The sequence below is a fragment of the Lepidothrix coronata genome, unplaced genomic scaffold, assembly GCF_001604755.1.
Source record: "Lepidothrix coronata isolate B3197 unplaced genomic scaffold, Lepidothrix_coronata-1.0 Scaffold8, whole genome shotgun sequence".
NCBI lineage: Eukaryota > Metazoa > Chordata > Aves > Passeriformes > Pipridae > Lepidothrix > Lepidothrix coronata.
Genome location: NW_016690188.1, coordinates 3,262,168 through 3,286,501, shown reverse-complemented (window position 1 = coordinate 3,286,501; position 24,334 = coordinate 3,262,168). Strand labels below are relative to the sequence as shown.

Genomic DNA, 24,334 nt, shown 5'->3' with positions numbered 1-24,334 from the left:
GTTTTTTTCATTAGAAGCAATCACTCTTGAGTCAGCTAAGTTCAAAATTTACCTTCTGTTTCAACAGAATTATTCCTAAAAGTTAAACACTAAAAGAATTTCTTTTTTTTCCAAAATAAGGAAGCTTCAGTAAGTTAAGTACATGCTGACCCCACTAAAGGATCACTGCTGTAGCAAGGTCTCATATCCAATAACTTCAAGAGAAAAAATGCACCATTTCTTATCCACTACAGAAGAAGCCTTTTCTCTCTGCTAAGGAATGCCTTGTGGAACAAATGACATCAAAGGCCGCAGGTGTAGTCAGAAAAATCAGCACATATAACACATATTTAAGGAAAATACAATTAGCATTTGCCAGTATTAACTGCAGCAGTGTATAAACCCTTCACATGAAGAGCTGAGTGTTATAAAATTCACGGAGTTTAGAATAGTTGAGCTCCACATTTTAAAACAATTTCTGCAGCTACCCACCCAGCCTACATTAGTGAAACAAAATGCAACTTTCAGTGATCAAAGTTTCTGAAACTGTTACCAAAATTTCAGGGGAGAAGAGGGAATCGGGTCTCAGGATCCACAGATTTTTATTGAAAATATTTTTGGTGGCAAAATTTGTAAATATGTTTCCTTCAGCTTTTCATTCCACAGCGGGTATAATAAAAACCTTGAGGTTTAATATAGAAGTGTTTTTTAGTGTGGAAACATAATGTAGCTCTACACTCTCTTCCCAGTGCCCTCAACCTGGGGGACTAGCTAAGTGCCTAAAGTGAAATGTTTGTTGAAGGAATGACAATATAAACAGAAATAGACAATATAAACCAGGCCTCAAAAAGTTTCCCTGCAAGACTAATTCAGCTCCTGCCGAAAGAAGTTTTGAAAAATTCAATCTTGGACCATTACATAGGTCCTCTCATCCCAGGTGTTGCAGCTTTCCTCTGGCACTGTCCCATATTGATTATAGGCCAACTTTAGTGCAGTCTACTGCCAGAACAGATAGTTCCACACTTCCACCTGAAAGCTTTTTTCTTTCATCTATTTAGGTTTTGAGATGGAAAGGGATTTGTTTTCAGGCAGATCAGTCCTTGATCCAGCTCACCAGATGGCAACATAAAAAAAAGGTGGCTGTGCAAGGAAGGGAATGGGAAGGTGCAGCCAGACATGATGAAGGCTTTTCAGGGCCAGGCAGTTGGCTTAACAAGCTTGCAAAACCCTTAGTTTCTTCTTAGCCTTCTCTGCAGCACCATAGCTAAAGGATCTTACAGATTTTTCCCAGTTGAAACCCTTAGTTCTAGAGAACAGTATTATCACTCTCCAACAAATATCAGGCATGATTTTAGACAGACAGAGAGAGAGAGATATATAATCCTCCACACCACAGTTTCTGTTTCAGGAGACCACCTTTCAAACCTCAGAGCTGAAGGACATTTAAGTAATCTGATAATTTCATTCTTTAGCTTCTAGAGGAGAGCTTCATCTTCATCAGGGGTCAGATGCAATGAGATGACATCTCTTCACTAATTTGGAACCATTTAATAGCAATTTAATCTGCTAAGCATTGTCCTCTCTGGTTAGGACAGCTCCCTCTTCCTTTCACAGTCTCAAACCACGCACAAGGACTGAAACCAAAGAATAGAAAACTACTCTAGCCACATTCATATTCCCTCTGGAAATGAGCTGGTGTAGGGCCTTCCACACACTACATATGCACTGTAGCTTCCTAGCTGGTAAGTCAAGGGGACAAGGGTGCCAGCACTGCCATTTATTTAATCACATTTTTATTTTATTTTCATTCTTTTTTTCTTTTTTTTTTTTTTGAACCAATGTACGAGCAGATCTGAAATTAATTTACTAATAATTTCAGGATAACTTATATACTTTTTAGTTTCCACACCAAAACACCAATAAGTAATAATTGCCTATTACACAGCATATGTGAGAGTACAAGTCATCATTATCATTATGAACTGTCCTTCGTCTCTTCCTAGTACCTCCAAATTACAAAAATTTTGTCAAAAATGTATCTCAAAGAAGGCATCCAGATTCCTTTTATTAATATGTCAGTGTTATAAATTCTTAGTAAATTGTTATTCAGTAGGGTGTCTGGATGATTAAAACCTTCTGGGCTTCGGAAGGCATTTTCTCTGCAGGAATTTGTCAAATCCTGTTCAGTTCACTATTGGGAGCACTTAAAAGATAAATAATATTACATAAAATCTGGCCACTGTAGATGCATTTCTGCCATTTTAATGAGTCTCTCTCCCTTTCAGACAACAAAATCATCAGCTTCCAGAAGGTAAGGAAACAATTAAATGCCTATTACACCTATTCATTTAATAGTCACCTTTTCCTGAAGTATTTTCCCTAAAATATACTGGTAGTTAGCACAGGTGGTATAATTTCGTTTATATCTTGATAAAGCTACACAACTTTTCAAGGCAAGACAGACAGAGAGAGATTCCTGCCATTTAAATACTATCAGATACTGAGGAAATTGGAAGAGATCTCCAGGACAGAAATAGCATCCTTAAGCCAAAATAAGCCAACCACATTATCACCTACCTTACGTTTGTTTGTTGGGCAAACGTACAAGTAGCTCAAAATAGTCTTCAGACCAACTTTATCATTCAGTTTCTCGTATGTTGTCCCATAATCTGTTGACCTACAATTCAAAAGAGATTTTTATAAGTACAAACACTTAATCACAAAACCACAAGTCACTTGGCAGCTTTTCAATATAAGTCATGCTTTAAATAGCAGAATGGCTCTCTAGAGCTTTTTCAATGATTCATGTAGTATATAATGATACTTAATTATATACACATAGCATCATGTGAGTGTTTATAATTTGCATTTAAATTAGATTAGGAAAAATTAAACCAGCATCTTCCCAAAGCATTTTAAAATAAACATGTGCAATAATAAATGCTAAATTTTGCATATAGAAGATTATAATGATTGTCAGAAATGCCAAATAGCAGACAGCAAGAGACTAAGGTTATCAATTCATCTTATACTCCAAGCTTAGACTAATTTTGTTAAGACGTTTTTACTGTATTCCAAAGTAGCTGCTCCACCTGATTGTTCAGTGAAATTACAATTCTGTTTTCTGCAAAAATCATCAATGTCCTTTTGAAAACTTAACTACATGAACATTACACCTACAATTTATACATTGTTTGTCTTGTTGTGGGAGGTTTTTTCACACTGACTAGCAGAGAGCATGAACACATGCTTTATTCTTCCTTTAAAAGCCACCGTTCAGTAGAGAAAATACAATATTTCTGGTATGAGGATTTTCCATAAAGACAGTGACTACATGGCTTGGGGAGGAACAAAAGACATGAACAAGCAAGACTGTGCAGAGTTCCTATAACATGTACTCTTAACACGTGACTGGAACCTGGAACAATCATCAGCAGAGGTTTTGTTCGTTATGCAGCTCATGCTTGTCTGAATTCTGTCCCTGCATTCTGGGGATTTAGATAATCAGTCCAAACCAGTACAGTTGGTACTCTGTACTGGTTTGAACTGTATCCATAAATTGCAGAAAAAAGACATGTATCTGGGTAGCAGAGACTTTTAAAAGCACAACATTCCTGTGTCTCATCTGTAACATGTACAAATGGCTCCATATGGAACTTCACTTGCAAGCAGTTACATCCTTTGTGCTAAGCACTCCAAGACCACACATTCTAAAGTAAATTCTTGGCACCCATTATTTGCAAGTTCTTTTCTATCTGGCCAACAATTGCTAAATTTACAAAGGTATTTAAGACACTTAATGGGGGGTTTTTGTGGGGTTTTGGGTTCGTTTGAATATGGAGGGTGTTAAGTTTCTGCATCAGGTTCCACATCTACATTCATACCACAGCTTCTGGGATTTCAGATTTTGCAATCACTACATGAATAAAACAAGAAAGCAGCAGCTTGGGGTTTTATCCATTAAAGATGAATTGCACTAAAATGCAGATTTGCATTAAAATTGAGTCTTTCTATTCAGCAACTTTATAGAAGCCTTTGCACGTATCTGCCTGCTCATATAACAACTGACATATGATTTGCATCCATAGTTTTCTCCTTTCCCCCCAATAAACACATGCACATGTGTGTGCATATATGACCTTTGGTGTTTGGAGCATTAACGTCAAATTCTCACCTGCTGATTGATCTTTCCCTTTATAAGGTCATCTCTCTCAGAGCAGATATAAACTGAGCTTTTCCTCAGTGGACTGAGCAGTAGGATACTGTTATGATCATTGCTGTTACCAAATATTTCAGAGATGCTCCAGCACTGAGGCGAAGGGATCCACAGCAAGATGCTGAACACAGCCTTGCCAAGGACTGCTGCTTCACTTTGTTGCCTTGTCCCACCTCACCACCCAGTCTTCTCAGAAATTAGTATTTCTGTTACTGCCTGCCTAAAACCCCAAACCTACCCTTTCTGCGAAGTTTGAGCTGATAAAGACATGTAAAGACTGTAAGGACTATATCTGACCTGCAGAGTTAGGAAAAATACATTAATGAAATAATACAGCTTTTTTTTATACCAGTGACAGTGAATTCAAAATGGGATCTTTCGAAAGGGGATGGGAGCAAAGAAAATCTGAGACATAAAACTTGCTTTGAAGTTGTTCAAGAAAAGCAGCCAGTACCCCTGCCAAAGCACAGGCAAACTGATGTCAACAGCAAATGGTAATCTTAGTCAGAATTGCCAGCCACTTCTTTCCTCAAATCTCTAGGCAATTATTTTGCATTCATAGCTTTATTTACAGGTAACACTATATACAGATGAAGTGTGTGCTTTTGTCAACATCTATAAAAGAAACTGAAAGATTGGAAAGCTTAGAAAAACATTATTTTTTGCAGAAGAACAAATTCACAAGCAATCAAAGGAGCTACTATTAGATCTTACTCTCATTATGAAGTTCCAAACTGACAAATAGCCAGTCCTTCTACCTCCCTAGTTACCAGTTGTTTCTCTTGCACCACTTTACAGTTACCCTTTATTTTAACAGGGAGGTAAATGCTACAAATACAACAGCAGATAGGAACCCAGTAGTGCTTTAACACAAAGAAATGGTAATAGATACACACACAGAGCAGTGGAACAGAAAAAATTGTATCAAATGAAACACTGCATATATGTGAAGCCTCTGTCAGGATCTAACCCAGGAGTATCACCAACCTGCATTCATCTTACTCCTATTATACATATATGTATACAAGCAGGCATTGATTAGCAGCCTAGATAATGAGCTTTTTGTTTTTCTTATTAAATGGGTGTATAAAGCAGCATGAGAATCCTAACCTATGCAAATATATCAGCTGTTCGACAATCCAGGAAGCCAGTCTAACAGGGAAGGGCTGCAAAAGACATATGGACCTCAGCAGGGTGTAGGCACTAATAACAGTGTAGGAGCAACAAATTCAATCCCAGTCATCTGAAGGGGAATGGATAGGTACCAAACAACATCTCCCACACTTGTTGTGGAAGGCAATGCTTCTGTGAAGTTCTGCAAAGAGAACTCAGTTTTAGTCCATCTCTGTAATGTGAGTGGAGCAAGCAAATGCTTGTATAAATCATGGGCAAGGATTAAACCCAGGACCTGTGGAGCTGGAGACACAAAAATTAAACTCTATCTTTGATCCATCTGCTGAATAGCCACAGCTACTGAAATAGATATATGTAAATGGTGAACAGTAAGCCCTATTTTATTGTCTCTAGTGTGGACATGTGTGATGCAATGGTTTCCCAAATTGTGTGGGGGAGTATGTTCAGATCTGTGTTAAGAGACTGTAGATGTTACTGAAATGCAGATGACAGCAGAAGAATAATATTCAGAAAAAAAAATATTTAGCTCAGTTCTGAACTTCACACCTGTCCCACCATATTAGTTGTAATTGGTTCCATTAAATCCCAGATTTTATCAGCAGCTGTTTAAAATCCGACTCCCTACTTTTTCAGTAAAGCAGAATGATTTCTGCAAACACCCAAGCAGATAAACATTTTCATTATTACTAGCTCATGTCACAGAATAAAAAATACCCCAATTCTAGGATTGAAACTCTGACTTTCCCAGTAATAAACTAAAACAAAACTAGAAACAGGTAGGGTAATTTATATTTTGCAAACTATTCGCAAGAAAGCTGACATTTAAATAACTTTATTATTATTCATTGACAGGGCTTTTCCCTCTCCTCCCGTCAGGGTAAATGACATTTCTATTACAGTATTATAATAAACTCCTACACATTTTAAATAAAGTCACTGAATTTCATTAGTCCACCTACTGTCATGAATATATCTCAATCCATTTCTACCAATATTTCACAATTATAATAGGCATTCTGAATCAACCAGTAACATGAACCCTATGCTTCTCAAGAAGCACAGACTGCCATTCAGAGAACTGTCAGTTTGAATATATAGATTAAATAAATTCCCTAGCAAGTTGCTGTTTACTCTCCTTTGTTACAAATTTAAGGTTGCCTGTACTTATTTTACATAAGCTGCTGAAGATTTGAAGAATCAAACAATTGATCATGTGGTCAAGGTGGGGTTTTTTGCATCAAGATCTTTCTGGAACACTCCATGAGAAAAAAAGAAAAATATTACTTGCAGATCTTAAGCTGCCTCACGCCTCCTGCCTATTAGAGTACAGCTTTCTTTCCCTGTTAACAGACTAAGTTTCTTGTTATAACACACATCATTAAGAAGCAATCACTTTAATTGGCACCACTTACTTTTTTTTTTTTTTCCTTTTCCCACCCATTACGTCTGGTTTTCACATATGAACTCTACTACTTCTCTCACCTCCACTATGAGAATACTGTCTGTGTTTCATGTCCTTACCCTCTTTCCTCCACAGTTTAGTTTGTTGTTCTAACCACGATCCAAGTGGTAGCTGGCCCTGGGAGGCAGGACCAGAAACACCTGTAATGTTGTTAGGGAGCAGCAGAGCAGGACAGCCTGTCATGACCAGGAGCAGTGTGAAGAGATGAGCTCTAGCCTGTTTCTCCTGCACAGGAATTTACCTCTGGCAGAAGTCAAGTATTCTAAGTAAGGAACAGCAATGACTATTAAATCATTTTTTTCCAACCTCCCACATAACTAAGTTTGCCACCTGGTTTGGCACCGAAGGTACAGAAGATGTGTTGTAGGGTGAGATGTGAGGTTTGCTGAAGCCATAGTGGTTGGGTTGTACTGAAACCTGCGTATGTGCTTAGTGCAGCCCCAGATCATCATAGGAGTGTGGATGGCTATGAAATGGTGACCTGTGCCTACAGCTTGTGTAAGAGGTTTAGTCATGTGGCTACAGATTTTGGAAGGCCCCTTACTAAATATGTGCAAAGGGATGGATGGTCCTTATTTTGTATGCGATAGAGACAGAGGGACAGGTATTCTCTGCTTATGTATGTTGGTAACCTGAGTTACTAAATCTCCACTGAAACAGCAGAGAAGGCAAGTTAGCTGAGTTTATTTTTCTTCAACCATTATTTGAAGGAGAAACAAGCAACTTACCTGTGCCAGCTACAGATAACATCTTGTGACCCTTCCACTCCCGTATTTCCTTTGTTTTGTATTTGGGTAATATTTTGAATAATTATCCAACGCAATATGTAAACTTGTGATTGGATGATAAAATATGAGTTACTTCTCCTGCTTGTCACATCTTTAAATTATTTATAACAATAATCAGCTGAACTGTATTAAGCTGAAAATTACAAGGCATTTGAGTGTGTATACTTCTGTTCATGTAGATTACTCCAAATAAAAGTTGATTAAAAAGGAAAAGAAGAAAATTGAATTACTTTAACTGATTACGCAGAGCAATGTCAATTTCATGGTTTCCTATTGTTTCTTTGTAATTTTTTGCTCCCTCTCTACTCTAAGTCTTTTTCGTGGCTTTTGCAGGTGGGAAGCTTTATTTTGTGATGAGAAAATTCTTTCCATAAGGGAAAAAATACACATTTCATTAAATTCATAACTTTAAATTCATAATTTATAGTTAAATCCACAGTCACAACTCAAACTGGAATTAAAATATTTTCAAAAATGGAGTTGTAAGTCTGTTTTAAAATGCCTATTTAAACTGTATTTAATTTCGTCCTGTTGACACTGATATCAAGGCTCTTTCCAATCCTTATTTACACACACAAAACTCCAGAAAACTTAAGCTGTCAGGATAGAGTGGGAAGATGGTGGAGCCTGAGGGGACATTTGGCTCTGTCACAGACTTCCTTCAAATGTAGGATTAGTTATCTAGTCTTTCCCTCTGCTTCCTCCACCTAGAAGGTTGGAACAATACTGTTTGCCAGCCTGCTGAGGGCCTCATGAAAAAAAAGGAATCATAAGTGTGTTCACTAAGGGAGTGAAACACGTGGGTCCCTCAAGTTTCAAACTGTTTTATTTTTCTGTACCCTTGAGATGTCTATAAACGTTAATTTCAACCTCCCTGGATAAATTTGAAGTGTTTTAATGTTGTGACATATGCTGTGCTGTTACAGCTATTTAAAGAAATGCTAACCAACTGTTTGGCTTGTCACTGCTGTCAGACCTTTTAACACTGCCCTCTTGAACCAAACTCTTATGAAGGAAAAAAAAAGCCTCTCTGAACTAGCTTCATTTTAGCCTAATCCCTGCTTAAAGTAAATGAACTATAGTTAAACATCAGCCAAATTCATTAACAAAGTGAGGAAGAGGAGTCCAGGGAAGGCTTAAAGATGCAGTAGAGTTGGTCCCAAACTGCGAAAAGGCCTTTGGCAGAGGCAGTGTCAGGGACATGAATCAGTTTGGTATTGAAAGGCCTGGGCTGCTCAGTGGGCTACAGGAGTTTTAAATAAAAATCCTGTGTCCTGTTTTCTAAAGAACAAATATAAAACTGTGTGTTGGGGAGGGGGACTGATAGCCATTCAGAGTGTGACCTCAGGAGAGGAACCAATGAGGGCAAGGTCTGCCTCTGCTACCTGGAAATTCTGTCCAAGGCCATAGGATTCACTGTGTTTACATCTTGCAATTGTTCTTCAATGTGGAGTTCTAAAACTATTCAAAATGTATCAGTCTCTATGAGCTAGGCAAACAGATCCCATTAGAAATAGGCAAAGCCTTGGAGAATTATTTGTACAATGAGTTAGAAAGACAGACAGTGCTGAAAAGTATCCAGGTGCGGCAAGGTAATTTGCAAAGCAAAAGTAACTTTCTAAGAAAATAAGGAATGGAATTAAAAAAAAAAATCACTCTGAGAGAGAAACTGAGATCAGGATCATTATTACTTTCTGATAAAAATACCAGGGTTACGCATGAAGGAGTTAAATCAAAACAGGCATCAGACCAAAAGTGATATCTGTCAATGCCTAGTGAAAGGCTTAATAGGAAGAACACGTGAACATAAATTGTTAGCTGTTGAAGAAGATTTTGACACTACTAGCTGTTTTGAAACATGGTGGTATGGTAAAAATCAATGGGAAACTTTAGTACCTGGCTATGAAACCAAAGTAAAGAGTTTCAATTTAAGTGATGAGGCAATAGCACCTCAACCTAGAAGCATCCTCAGAAAAAAATAAAAAGCAAAAGTCAACAGCTCTACAGCAGTTTACAAACAGGCGTAAAACATTGCACATGAGAATACAAATACTCCTCAGAATTACCAGCTCCAGTATTTTTCACATTCAGACATGAAAGATCATTTTTAATGTCTTAATTATTCCTTTATTTAAAAACTTGTTCAATTGAAAGCCCTTTGTTAGTGCAGACTGCGGCTCCACAGCTCTGCCTTCTGCATTCTGAAAGGCTTCTTTCCAAAAATCTGCTCGTGTAGAGATTAATACAGTAGCAACTGGCAAATCTTGTGCTCAACTCGGCTAACTTGCCTTCTCTGCTGTTTCAGTTGAGATTTAGTAACTCAGGTTACCAACATACATAAGCAGAGAATACCTGTCCCTCTGTCTCTATCACATACAAAATAAGGACCATCCATCCCTTTGCACATATTTAGTAAAGGGCCTTCCAAAATCTGTAGCCACATGACTAAACCTCTTACACAAGCTGTAGGCACAGGTCACTATTTCATAGCCATCCACACTCCTATTATGATCTGGGGCTGCACTAAGCACATACACAGGTTTCAGTAAAACCCAACTACTATGGCTTGAGCAAACCTCACATCTCACCCTACAACACATCTTACCTTTCAAAAGGCTGAGGAGAAGGAAAAACCTTTGCAATTTAGAAGGTTTTGGAAAAACAAGTAGGAGCTCAATCTGTCTGAAGCTTTGAATTTCTCTGTCAAGGTTAACTAGAATTCTGCAATAGCTTCAGAAGTCATGGGATGATGATGGTGGGAATATTCCAACAGGAGAGAAGACAGGTTGTATGGGATAAAAGGAAGTCATGCAACTAGGGTGAGGTTATTTCTTACTCTATCAGGTGAAAGGCAAAGGGAATGGTCAATTATGATGAACATGCAAGTGTTCCCACCTGAACAAGACAAAAGAGCAAATCCACTCATACCATAATGTATAACTTCAGAAAGCAGCAAGATTTACAACTCTTTAATGCAAAGACTAGGAAAAGAAGAATTCTTCTAATGATCAGGGTAGCACATGAGTGCCAAACATAGTCCTGATTTTTGGCTGGGATAGAGTTCATTTTTTCTTAGTAGCTGATAGTGTTCTGTTTTGGATTCAGTATGAGAATAGTGTTGATAACACACTGATGTTTTGGTTGTTGCTAAGTGGTGCTAACCCTGTGTTAAGGACTTTTTAGTGTCTCATGCTCTGTCAGTGAGGAAGTGTACAAAAAGCTGGGAGGAAGCATAGCCAGGACAGCCGGCCCAAACTAGCCAGAGGGATATTCCATACCACAGATTATAATGCCCATTTTATAGGAACTGGGGGAATTACCCACAAGAGGGGCCAAACACAGTTCGGGGAAGGGCTTGGCATCTGTTAGCAAATGGTGAGCAATTGTATTGTGCATCACTTGCTTTTCTTGGGTTCTCTCTCTCTCTCCTTGAATTATTATATTTTACTTTGTTTCAATTATTAAACTGTTCTTATATCAACCCATGAGTTTTACTTTTTTGCCTGATTTTCCTCCCCATCCCAACAGGGAGGGGAAAGAGTGAGCAGCTCTGTGGTGCTTAGCTCCCAGCTGGGGTTAAACCACAACACTACACTGGCAAGACTGAAAGTCAACATAAACTTCAAAGTCTCTCCAATTGCCCAAGCAGAGCACGAAGCTCTAAGTCCTGTAAGTGCTTTTGAGTCCTCTAAGTGCTTTTTTATCACCTGAAATCTTGGAAGAATTGTGCTGAATGGGCTTAAGTACTCTTGTCCTGAAATCAAAGTGATCCACCTGAATTGATCTACACTGTCCTTGATATGATGCAAAACTTGTCTCTCTGTGAACTGCTAAAGACTAGCTCCTATCTATTGTGTTATAGTACAGTGTCCTTTGCAGAAACCAATCACACCTATATAAGCCATGGTAAAGAACCCATGTTGCTCAGTCAGCTTCTTCTTGGAGACATTTAGTAAATTGACTAGAAAATAAAACCTAGGGAGGAGATAGTCTGTGGCATAGATAATAAATAGTAAAGAATCAAAAATAAAAGGAGGGAAAGCTAAAACACCAGTGTGGAGGTACCTGTTTCAGCTCTGGTGACTTGTATCCCTTTACATAATTTCTCTTCAAATCGTCTGAGTTTACCAAACTATCCATGGGAGAGCATAATTCAGACCAAACTTTCATGTGTGAAAATTCAGAGGCATTTTGTGCTTGCAAGATGTCATTACAGGATTTTTTAAATACCACTTTTTGACGCCACTGCCCTTTTTAGCAGAAGTCACATTCTGCTGTATTGTGGAGATGGGCTTTTTTACCTTCAGGCTTCAGAAACATTATTGCATGAAGGTTGGATACCCAAAGAAAAGAGCAACATCAAATATGTTAGCAGAAAAAAAGATCAAATTTGGATTAGATGGGAAAGATGCACTTTTCCCCTCCTCCCTTTTACTACTTCTCTAATTTTAGATGTCTGTCCCATCTTGTCTGACAAATAATCCCCCTTTTACTGCACAGTGTAATGGCTTCTCATGTCAGCAGGCTAAGAACAGAGGATTCTGGCAGTTGATTAAATCCATATTCAGATTCCCCACTCCTCTGCCTGCTGATCAAAGATGAGATCCCAATCACACTCTCGTGTAAATCTGAAGTATTTGCTATGGAGATGCACCACCATAAACATGGAACTGGACAGCTTCAATGATCAATTTGCCCTTGCTTGCAAGCAGCTGTTTCCAGGAAATCAGAAGGATCTTTGCTGTCAGAATGCAAGACATGAAGATTTTTCTTTCAAGTGTACAACTCCCAAGTTTTTGTGTGAAAAATAACGCACAGAGATTTGACTGGACTCTGTTCTGAAAGCATTTCCAAGGCACTGTTTTGCAGGAAGGGACCGTAAATGCAGGGCTTTGCTGTAGATGACCCCATTTCAGGGGCCATAGCTACATTCTGGAACCCCTCTCTGCTGTGCTAAAAGACTATTTGCAGGATTAGCCCTGGAAAAGGAGATGTCTGGGGCAGAGGACTGCATTAGTGGCAAAATAGCTGTGGACTTATCACTTATTTTGCCTGGCTAACAGATTCCCAGAAAGACTGGTGATTGCCACTGAGGACAAAGTAAAGTGGCAGTTGAAGGAACTGAATCTTTCATCTCCATTGCTTGAGCAGCAGAGAGGGTGATTCTCCAACACTTTGACCCTCAAATCTCCCTTTCAGCTTTTTATCTCCCTATGGCCTCAAAGACTCATCTCCAGTCCCTCACCGATAGAAGCAGCAAGAGTCAAGAAGAGTTGTAGGGAGACTTGTGATTATAACTACTTTAGCCATTCTAATCCAATGCAAGGTGAAATCCAGCAGTGAGAAACAAAGGAATAGTCATCAAAACAAGACCTCCACTTGACCCTCTCAGTGAAAGACTCAAGAGGCTGGCACTACTGGTGCTCTGGCTGAAATAGCAGTGAAATTTCTCCTGTTCTCTCTACGAGTCATTTTGTGCTGCAGCATCTGGATGCATGTGGGAAGAACCAGTAACTCCAGTACAACTATTAAATTTTTGGAGCTGATTAATATACACCAAAAGCTGGCAGGTTACTGACGCTTGTGCCTCTGACACTATGCACACTCCCAGCATTTTCTCTGTTCCTAAGTCCACAGTACTGTTTTTCAATAATTTTCCATTATTGTGTTGCCATCACAACATTCTTTTTAGTGAAAGACTTTGAAGAAAGGAAGGCAAGTTTACTGGCAACAGGATTTGTCCTTGCTACCTTAGGGAAATTTTGGGGAATCAGTGGAATAAGTGGAAAAGTACCAGTCCGGAAGATCTCCTTGTCCACCTGACTTGTTTGTCAAAACAAACAAGCAGGCTAAAATGCAAATTTCTACCCTTCCTTCATCAGGTTGGTGAATACCTTGTACCCCTGTAACTCAGAACGCAGCCATTCCCACAAGCCCAGCCTCACTCAAGGTTTATGGTTATCAGTAAAATAAATCTCAGCCTAGCTGTGATGGATATTAAAATTGTTCTTCCATACATTTAAATTAATAGCTACCTTTTAAATTGGAGAATTGGGAATGACTAATGATTCTTCTTGACATATGTTTACAGAGGCATATTGACATCACCACACCCTTAATGCCAAATTGTTGCTCATAAATGTGATTCCTTAAGTGTTGATGCTTCCCATTTTCACCCCAGTCTGGTGTAAATCACACAAATAGCTAGGACTGTAGCCCAGTAATCATCACACTATTAACTTTCTAATTGATGGTAATGGCCAGAATAAATTTCAGGCACCCCAAGGGGTGGTTAATGGATTTTGTAGCTTGAGGGCAGAGCAACAGGAAGCTTTTCCATTAATCAGCAAGATGAGACAACCATACATGCCCTACACTCCCCTCCCCATCATAGCACTGAGGTCATTGCAGCTTTATTTTAAAAAAAAAACAAAAACTCTCACAGCAGGCTGAGCTCAGGTAGAGGGATTGATACACTTGCTCAGCAGAGCTACCTTAGCATCCATAGTCACATTACAGACCCAGAAAGCTGCTTTAGTCTATCTCCAATTAAGATTAAGGAGCAATCTTATTGTGTCATAAACATGTTGCAGGTCTTCTGCAGGGTACGTACTAACTGCCAGAGAAAAGATTTTCTAGCTGGCACCATCCAAGAATTTGCAACACAATATGCAACCTTCATTCTATCCTGCCAGTGCAAATCAAAAGCTAGAAAGCTTAAAAGATCCAGACAGCCCAAGACATTATTTTCAAAATCACTGTCCAAGCCCCTTAGTTGTTATAATGGAGTAACTCCCAAGGACCACTAATATTTTAAAACCAGCTAAAAATGTGCCTCATGCATTAATTCATACTAAAGCTGGTTGGAAGATGAAATTCTCATCCCTTAGGCATTACTAACAGATTTTTTTTTCCTTGTTTTAAAATATCATTATTCCCAAAATCTGGATGGAATAAGAACACAGGGGGGAAAAAGATTAAATTAAAAAAATAATAATTCAGAGTGTTTCATTTCACTCGTACCAGCAGTACCATTATCCATTCAACTGAATATTTTATAACATAGTCTGGCTGTCACCCCACAGGAAAAAAGCTCCAATGAAACAAGGAGAAAAATCAAAATGAAACACACTTTAAGTTTCAAATAATTCCAACATTTTCTGTCAAGATTTCTTTTTTAAAATATTGCAGGAGATTTATATGAATAATGTCGCGTTTCCCAGCAGAAAATTGTTCCACTAAAAAGGTTTTCAATTCATTCTGTGAGTCCAAGCAGAGAGCAGGCTAAGCTCTTAGCTCAACTGTTACCCTAATCTAGCTGTCAGCTCCACTGTTACCCCACCATAGTAGCTAAGAAAGAACTTGTTGTTGCTGGGTGTAAAAGATGTGCTACTGGATTACCGCACCCAAAAACCAGCAATTAATGCTTTAAAGCAGGCAAATACAAGCGTTGCTTTTTTTCTTTTTAAAGCCATTTGACTGATGCAGCTCTACCATTTGTACCAGTTTCAAATAGTGTACATCACCCAGAGCCACCCAGCTTTATTTTTTTTCTCTTGGTTGACAGAAGCATATTTATCACTATGTATCTCAAGGATCAGTAGGGTTATAAAGCTTACTATTTATAGCTACTCTTAGGGTATCGAGCAAGTGACAGTAATTTGTTCCTCTGACATCTAACCTTAGGTCAACTCCGGTAGTAGAAGATGGATTTTTACAGGAAATGAAAGTACACAGCAGAAGATTAATACCGCTTCCCAGGCCTGCGGAGGATGCAGGCTCCCAATCACTCTGCAGAAAAAATGGTCAGGAGCATGTGCTGTGTGTTAAGAATAGAGCAGACTGTGGTCAAGGTGAGGTGTTCAAGCAGTCTATTAGCAAACTAATACACTGGCATTTGTGCATAGAGGAATTGCAGGCTGATAGTCTAGAAATGAGCTCAGCTCCTCTGGTTCTTTGATGCTGAAAGTCATCTTTATGTCAGCACCAGCTACAGATAAAATGGATTTGCTTTTATGTTACTAGTAAACGATAAAAGTAAGTTAAAGCTTAGCTGTATATTCTATATCAGAAACATCTTGCACAAGATCAAGTTACTATTTAGTCCTGCATTGCAGCAACATCTTGTATTAATTACGTTTTCTCTTTGTGAGCAAATAAAGACTGCAGATTGAAACACCTTGAAAAGATTCCTTGATACTAAAATCCTTTCTAATGGGCTATATTCATCCACTACTCAAAACTTATATTTGAGTCCCTCCTCAAAAAAAAAATTGACCAGAAGACTTGTTTTTCCCACAAGCCACCTGTTCTTAATTTATTTGGAATTAAATTTTTAAGGAAAGTCTTTCCAAAGATTTGGGTGTATAAAGACATTAATTATACAATCTAGTCATTAAAATAATGCTACCAACAGGAACTCAGCCAAGTAACTGAAAATTCTCTTTACCTTCATACAACAGACCTGTCATCCTCAGCCACCACCAATGCCCTTAAAAAAAGGTGTGTTTTCTAACACACTGAAAAAGAAAATTTCAGCTTCGCTGACCAAATCTCACACTTGAGCACAAAAGCCACATAAATCCCCAAATTGATGCGTACTGCCATATCCTACCTCCAGAGTCCATCACTCCCAGGCACACTACTGCTCTATGCTAGCATAGTCATGCAACTCCCTTCTGGACAGTGGTGATACATACTGTGTGTATCCACTTACATTCCTACACTAGGAAGTGGAGGTGGCATAAGTGGATAAGAAAAATATCAGTCTGATGTTGCCTATACAAGATCTTTGTGTTTACTTCCAGTCTGTGGGCAACGCAGCCTACTAAGCTCCAAACCCAAAGAAGAGCTTATCTGGTTATATCTATGAAGTATTATTTAGTGCCACGTGGAAGCACTCAATGTCCCAAAACAGGTGGGAAAAGCCATGCTAATTTCATCTGTGTTAAAGCCAGTTCTGGTAGAGCAAGAGTTATTAATTACAAAAGGTTCAAATTTGCATTTGGAATGACAAAGGTCACACTGTTACATAAAGATAGTATCCTCAAGAAGGACCTTCATAAGTCCCTGGACATTTGTCCAGAGATGCTTGCCAAGTCCTGTCCTTCTGTGTGATGGAAAGTCTCTGATAAATGACTGTAAGTGGAAGGTCTTCAGTTTCGTTTTGATTTATTAGCACCCAATTAGAACAGACACTTTAAGTAACAGTTGTTACTACAGCCAAACATTGGAGCTGTCATGCTGGATGGTGGGGGAGGGAAGGAGGCAAGAACAGGTGTAAGATTTTAAATGTGCAGTTCAGGTGGGGAGAAGACATTCATGTATCACAGGTATGCCCCAAACCCCACTTTCAGCACTGTCTACACACCTATGCCTCCACCATCTATCAGGCTGCCAGAAATCTGATAATTTGTTGCTTAAAGGTCCAGTAACAGGTGAAATAAGACCAGACAACTGTGAACAACTCTTCTAAGTCTACACAGATCAAGTCCCTGCCACAAATGCACTGAATTCCCCCTTTCAGTAGATAAGAATTGGAGCACTCTAAATACACAAAAAAGTAGTCAGTGATTTTTCATTGCTTCAGAATAAAGTTCCCTGTTCAGTCCATCTGATTTTCGGGTGAATAAGGCACCTTAACCTTCACATCATGTATGGAGTTTTTTTCTGTCTCCATCCTCTTCCCCCTGTTTTAAAATTTATGGTTACCATTTAAGCTGATTTCAATTTCCATTAATAATATGTGCAACTGATGTACATTTAAGTGATTTTAATCATGTTGTAGTGACAGGTTTAGCTTAAAGCAGGGCTTCACTTAGAACTATCAAGTAAATTTCTCTTGAAAAGGTCAGTTTAACATTTAGCAGGAGGACCCATTCCAGACAAATTAGAATTTGCTCCACTTGCTTCAATTGCAAACACTTTTCAAGCTGGCTTTGAGAGAGGCACGTCAATCAAAAGAGAAAAGTGTCAGGTGCCCAAGGGAGAAGGTTTACTGATGCCTCCCCACACCGCCATCCCAAAGGTTGCTCAGACAGGGGCAAAACTGAAATATTCCAGCCCCACTGTTCCAGGACTGGGGCTGGACTGAAGCCAGACTACCCCACAGATAGTAGGGATGGCAGAGCTCAGGGAATTTAGGCAAGCCCCTGACAAGTCAGACTTCTCATTTCTATTTGCTGCAGCAAGAGGAATGCAGTGGGAACAACCTAGTGTGCTACAGAGAGGGGTTATTGTGCATGCATCCCAGGAGGATTCATTACTGCTCCTGTGCCTGTCAAAGGCATTCTGGCTCTCCAGGCCAGCAGCACAATAAGCAGAGGGGCAATACCTGCAATGCTGTGTCAGTGGCACTCTCAGCAGTAGTCCAATTCCATGTACTCTACAGCTGGTGACAGTTGGCATCATCACAAATAAAACACAAGAATTAATCTGCAGCATTTGAATTCTTGAACCAGTATCTCTAGAGAACACAGTGACACGAGATCCTGTGGTCCTTCCACACTGCTGATGTGACTTTCTCTGTTAAGAGCCAAGGAGATTAAGACCTCCTGTTACTGTGCCACCCATACAAAGAAGGAACATGTCTTAGTAGATCACTGAAAATAAAGTTTTCCCTAAGGATGTTCTCCATCAGATGACAGTTTTTGGACAAAATCAAAACATCCTCCAGGGACCTATCCAACCTTCCTAGCCAGCTGGCTGAATGACATCATCCATTTAGTGACAAGTTTCACAGTCTTTTTCACTATCATGTTTTACTACAGTTTCAGAAATACAAAATTCCATATAAAACAGAAATTCTGTTTTTCCAGACAGCTAAGTGAGTTCATCATGGTATAAATCTTCCTTGACAACTCCCAAGTTCTCCACGAGTCCTGGAGAGGTCTCAAGGAGTATTTTTGACAGTGCTGTCACACTGCCTAAAACAATAATTATTAGTTCACAGGTTTATGCTTCTACTTAGAAGGAGTGGCTGGGACAAAAAAACAATACAAAAAACCCCAACCAACCAACCAAAACTCCCCAACAAAACAAAAGCAAAACCACACACACACATTGAAAGTTCAGGGATAAAACTGAAATGTAATTAATTCAGTCATCTGCAGGGTCACTTGGAAATGCTTCAGACACATGTTTTCACATTAGAAAATGCCAACCTTCCAAAGCAGAACTTCTCAGAAAAGATACTGAATGGAATTTCCTGGCAGAACATCAAAAGGAACAGATTATTTAGTTCTGGGAAGATATCCACCTGAGATGTGAAAGGTCCAGGCTTTGGAAGAAAGAGAGGACCGCACATAGAGAAATAGCCAGCTAAAGTATTGATTCATTTGTAGCTATCTAAGCATTAAAACAACAGCTGGAGCTGTTATTACAGTAACCACCAACATACTGACTAGTTTCAAGCAAATCTTCCTTTACAGCAATGCAAACACTGGGATGCAGTCATTCTCAAATGATAAAAACCATCAATTTAGGAGCCTCCTTTATCTGAAGAGAGCTAATTATTGTGGATGATGTTCTCCTTCAGCCCTTTGAACTCTGCTTGTGTGCAGGGCAAAGAGATATTTAATAATGCAACTACACTCATGATTATGGAGGAGAGTAATAGATTCACCACCAATTTGACTAATCAAGCTGACAAAGTGATTGGGTTCAACAAAAAGGGAAGGACTCTCCCAGCAGCAGTTCACTAAAATAAAAATGAAATTCTCCACATTTCCAGTGTAACAAAAAAGATTTATCAGTCAATAAAAGGGAAGGAAAGAGAATAGCCTGGATACAGCAATATACAGAAAATAAAATTCAGGTATAGGGTGCAGCTAAGACTGGATTGGCTCTTCTAGCTTCATTTCAGAGGATCATCAAACAAAATCTGCAAAGAAGAGAATCTGCAAAGAAAGCCCTAGTACTTACAGAACCATTTAGGTCAGGTGATTGTAAACAGCAGTTGAAGATGACAGGTTTTCTTGTAGCAATGGAGACAACTGTGGCTCTGAGGGAGGATCATGACAAACTTCAGAAAGTAAGCTAGGTTTTGTATGAGAAATGTGTGGTTTCAAGAAAAAAGCAAAGCTACTTTGGAAATGGAAAGCTGACTCATCCACACACAGCACAGCAGTGGTCCCATGAAGTTATCAACACTATGTGAGGTTACTGAGAGTCAAGAAAACTCAATCTGGGTGGCGGTGTGAGAATAAATTCAAATAAGTGTCTTTCTGTAGAAATGTTTTATTTATGAGAGTAAAACACAATTGTTGGAGGGAATAAAATAAAACTCCTGTGATTTTATTTATTCTTTTACTTCATGCTAAGACTTAATGGGAAAAATCCTAAGGTTATTAATGGTTAAAAAAAAATATCTATGTGTTTTATTGGATTTCTGAGGTGCTAATAGTTTTTATAAAGGACATTTCAACACGTTGTATAAGAGATGTGGTAGATGTGGGGCTGGTCTGTAATAGTTTGTTCTGGTTTGATTTATGGGGTGTTTGCTGTAAGAACAGACTAGTGGTATTTAAGAGAGAGACAGCTCCTGAAGAGAATGGAGGAAACAAGCCATGAGAAGAGATGGCCCAGGAATAGCTACCTCTTAAATGGCCCTTAAGGATCATTAGGGTACATTGACAGAATCAGGTAGAGGAAGGGCTTTGACCTGAGGATGAAGGAGCAACTGTGTCTGCAAAACTGTGTTACAATCCAAACTAGTTCAAACCACCAGAAAATCCCACATCCAAGTGGGACAAACAATCTCAAAAACCCTGTAAATGATAGCCAACAAAGAAGGGAATAGTGTTCCAAGGCTGGCTTTATGGCTTGGTCATTGATGCAGGAGAGTAGAAGAGTGAACCTGAGGCTGAGAGAAATTGCACACTCTAAAATTCCTTGTGGCAACACTAGATTACTACACAAAAAAAAAAAAAAATTCCCTAAACTCTTTTACCTTGGCATATGCCAGATACACTTTCATCACCTTGAGATTTACAGTATACTTTCTAAACCTCTCCTTTTAACTGTTTAAGCAAAAAGCTCCTCATTTTCAGGAAGCTTACCTTTGTATTCACCAATGGTTTACAGACACCAAAAGAAAAGAGGGTATGTTACCAAATTTCTTCAATCATGTTAATAAGCATGGAGGAATATAAACTGTATTTAAGCCAAGACTCAGGAATATAACCAAACTCTGCAGGACACATGTAGCCATCAATGCTGGGGGTTCTTATTAGCCAGAAGTGGAAATAAGGCTAGTCTTGGGATTGTGAAACTCTTATATTCACATTTTCACATTCCAGATATTTACAGTCCTTCTCTTCACGAAATTGCTGTGGACTGTTTCAAGTTCTGCTTTATTGAGTTTCGATTCACAAAGAAGGAGATATTTAACTAAAAGAGATATTTAAGTAAAGTCACCATTCCCAAATATGATGTTGCTCAGCTATCAAAAAAAAAAATGGACAGCAAAGGCAAAATGCCTCTTGTCACATTGTTGTGTTTGAGCATGAAGCTCATTAACCTTAAATGTATCTTCTTAGGGCTGTGGAAAGGTGAGCAGGTAAAGGAATCATTCTGTAGGGAAATGGAGAGGGACAAATGGACAACTCTAGTGATTGCACTGTCACCCCTGAGATATGAGGACTTTTTATGCCTCCACAAATGAACGCTGTTGAGCGAGATCAGAGGCTGATCTGTCATCAACAACCGGACCTTTGCATAATGATTAACTCCCAGCTCATCTAAATAAAACCTTGAAATGAAACATCTCCTTTGGGTATTCAGAGAGGGAGAAACAGCTCAGCTAATTAGGCATACTTGTCATAGCAGCTAATCAGCATACCTACCTCCATCCCAGCAATGGTACCAGCTGGGGAATTATTTCAAAATTAACCAGGGAATTAAGAAACCACACCTTTGGGACCTGATGGAATAGGAATCTTTGGCTGACAGAGTAAAAAAGATGCAGGAAATGAAGTAGCTGCTAAGAGTAAAGCTTGCTTTAGAAAATTAGGAGTGAAGACAGGCAAGTCACACAAGAAGTGATTCTTGTAGCAATTGACAGATCATCTGATTTGCAGTACTGGGGACAACTGAGTAGTAGTCTACTTTAGGGGAAGCACTAGTAAGAAAACATAATCAATGAATCCCAGAAAGTCAGCCTAGAGTGCAGCAAATGACAGCACTGGAGCATGAACAATATGTAAATCACATTTACCTTCTGCCTGGCGACAGGGACTAGATGTCTGTTCTCTACCTCCAGACAAACTCAGTCCTAGTCTGTTATTTCAATTAATGGAACAGGCTTTTTATGCTGAATGAAGACATTATTACTTGTCTGCTCTATGACTCTGACAGAAAAGCAACACTAACAGTGCATCTTCCTTACTGTACCACCAGGCATTAACTCAGCTGACAGTGCTGACAAGTCCTGTCTGATTTAGAGGCTGGTAAGTTCAGCAACTTGAGTGTAACTACCTTAGTTTTGCAGGACTCTGTCAGTAGAAGAGTTACGCTGCCAGCCCTGTTCCTTCAAAGAATCTAGGCCTCTTGGCTCTGTAAATCAGGAGCAGCAAGCTTGGGCCTTATAACAGGACTACTGCCAGTTCATAATCTGAGCAGATGAGATTCATCTCCCACAGGTCTCTGCCACAGCCACACACTGGGCATAGCTGGTGACCTAAAAACCAGTACAACCACCTACACCCACTACACAGAACCACAGAGCAAGAGAGAGGCCATGGCATCCTGCTGCAGAGAAGCAGGAGCCAGGCTTGGTCAGGAAAGTGTAACAGCTACTGTGGAATGCCTGACAGTTTTTTTTCCTTTTTGTCTCCCAGAGAGGGCACAGTGATCCAAATAACACATAGCAAGGAAAACAGCCTCAGCTGGCCATTGATCAAACTTACCCACCCACACCCATTTGATCTCTGACACAGCACAACAGCTGCCGATCAGATATTAAAAAGAAAAAAAAAAAGTCCTTTAGCCTCAGTCGGATTCTTTCTTAGAATTTACCTCTGCCTTAGCATCTCCAATCCCTTGGACAATAACCCTATTCATACTACTGAGGCAACTGACTTTTATTCTCCATAGAGCCCTCTAGGTTCATTAATCTCTCTTATTAACTTTAGCCCTTATTCACACATTTCAAATCTCTTCCAGGCATCAGATGCCAACAGCATGAACTTACTCCTCCAGGAATTAGGGTAGCAACCTGTGAGTCACTGCCTGATGTGCCAGCAACACTTCCTTCCCCACTGCACTGGGGTCACCTGTTTGTTGTATCCAGCCAAATCACGAGATACTCTGGAACAGCTGTAGTGCAAGGACTACATTCATAGGAGTTATGTTACTGGTAGGTGCCCAAATAAACAGAAAGGAGCATACCATTTTACAACTACCAATTCAAAAGAACTTTGTGTTCTTATAGATGGTAGAGAAAAGACAAAACAAAACAGAACACAAAAGTTCTGTCTTTTTGGATAGGTAAAACTGAAAATGAGCCTGACCCAAACCTTGCTGAAATCTGAAAGCCTTTCCAAAGACTTAATGACAGGTGAATCTGTGTAATTATCCTATATAATTACGTAAAAGCCTGTGAGAGGCTTAGTGATTGAGAAGACAAATGTTTATGACATCTGCATTCAGTAAAGTTCTGGACTCTTGTGTGATGTTTCATAAAAAAATATAAATGTATTATTTAACTTTCAGAGCAAGACTTAAAACTTCTTGAAACTAACAAAGAAAATGTCAGAATCAGGGAGGCCAGAGAAGCAGCATTTCAGAAAGGAAAGGAAGGGATGAACCTACGTGGGAGGACAGGATGACAATGCCCAGTGGCATACTGTAAAAGCATGTACATGATGACTACCAAGTGTAGGCCAAATACACATGTAAATTAAGGCTCTAAGGCATCTGAGATGTTGCTGATTCACTCAGCATCCTCTACCCCTTCCTAGATGAATTTGAGCTCCTTAGGCTCAGCCAAAAGACATCAGTTCCTATGCAAAATAAAACAGGTGCCAAAAGGAATGGAATTATCCAGCCAGACTGAGACCACATATCTTGTGTATTTTCCCTACGTGCCAGATTAAGCTAGGGCCTTTTCGTGTTTTCCAAATTTAGAGAAAACTCACCATCAAGAATAGATCCTTAAAGTTACTAACACAGGTGTCAATGTTCAATCTTTAAGAGAGAGGGGGAATTTCTGCATAAGGGCAGATAGACACTGAATGCTGGTGTCATCCCATGCAAGACAATACCTCTAGTCCCTGAGGGCAATGCTGGCAATAACTGCATGATTCCCCCGTCCGCAACTTTCCATCAGTGAAAAGCTATTTTGCAGCCACTAGAGGCTGACCCATCCCATCAGATGGTTGACTTCTAGACCTTACAGAGGGCAATGCTGCCTTTCATATTTCGTTCTTAGAATAGAGAAGACGCAGCTTGCTAAAATTTTATTTCCCTCTCCTTTTTTCCTTTCTGACCAAGATTTCTACAGGTACTTTTGCAGCAGCTCTTACTCACAGGAAGTCAGATCTATCAAACAGGGAAGGAGAAGGTAGATTCAATTTTCTACATCATGTTCAACCAGAAGAAGGCAGGGCAGTCACCACTAAGTTCTTTCAGAAAATTAAATTAGCAAGCCAATGAATTTCCCATTGTAGGTTTAGGTCCACAAATTAAATAGGAATAACTGACACTTTGAATCACGTGTCCCAAGCAAATGGTTCTTCAGAGTCAGGGTCATTGCCA

At 39.3% G+C, this 24,334-nt stretch overlaps 1 protein-coding gene across 1 annotated transcript in view; it reads right to left on the bottom strand.

Annotated features, from left to right (window-relative positions):
- The window catches only part of SORCS1 (sortilin related VPS10 domain containing receptor 1), a 270,695-nt gene that overhangs the window by 147,520 nt on the left and 98,841 nt on the right, over nt 1–24,334 (bottom strand). Inside the window, exon 3 of the mRNA XM_017804167.1 lies at nt 2,557–2,656. Within this exon, the coding sequence (XP_017659656.1) occupies nt 2,557–2,656 (100 nt within the window). The remainder of the gene's footprint in view (nt 1–2,556; nt 2,657–24,334) is intronic.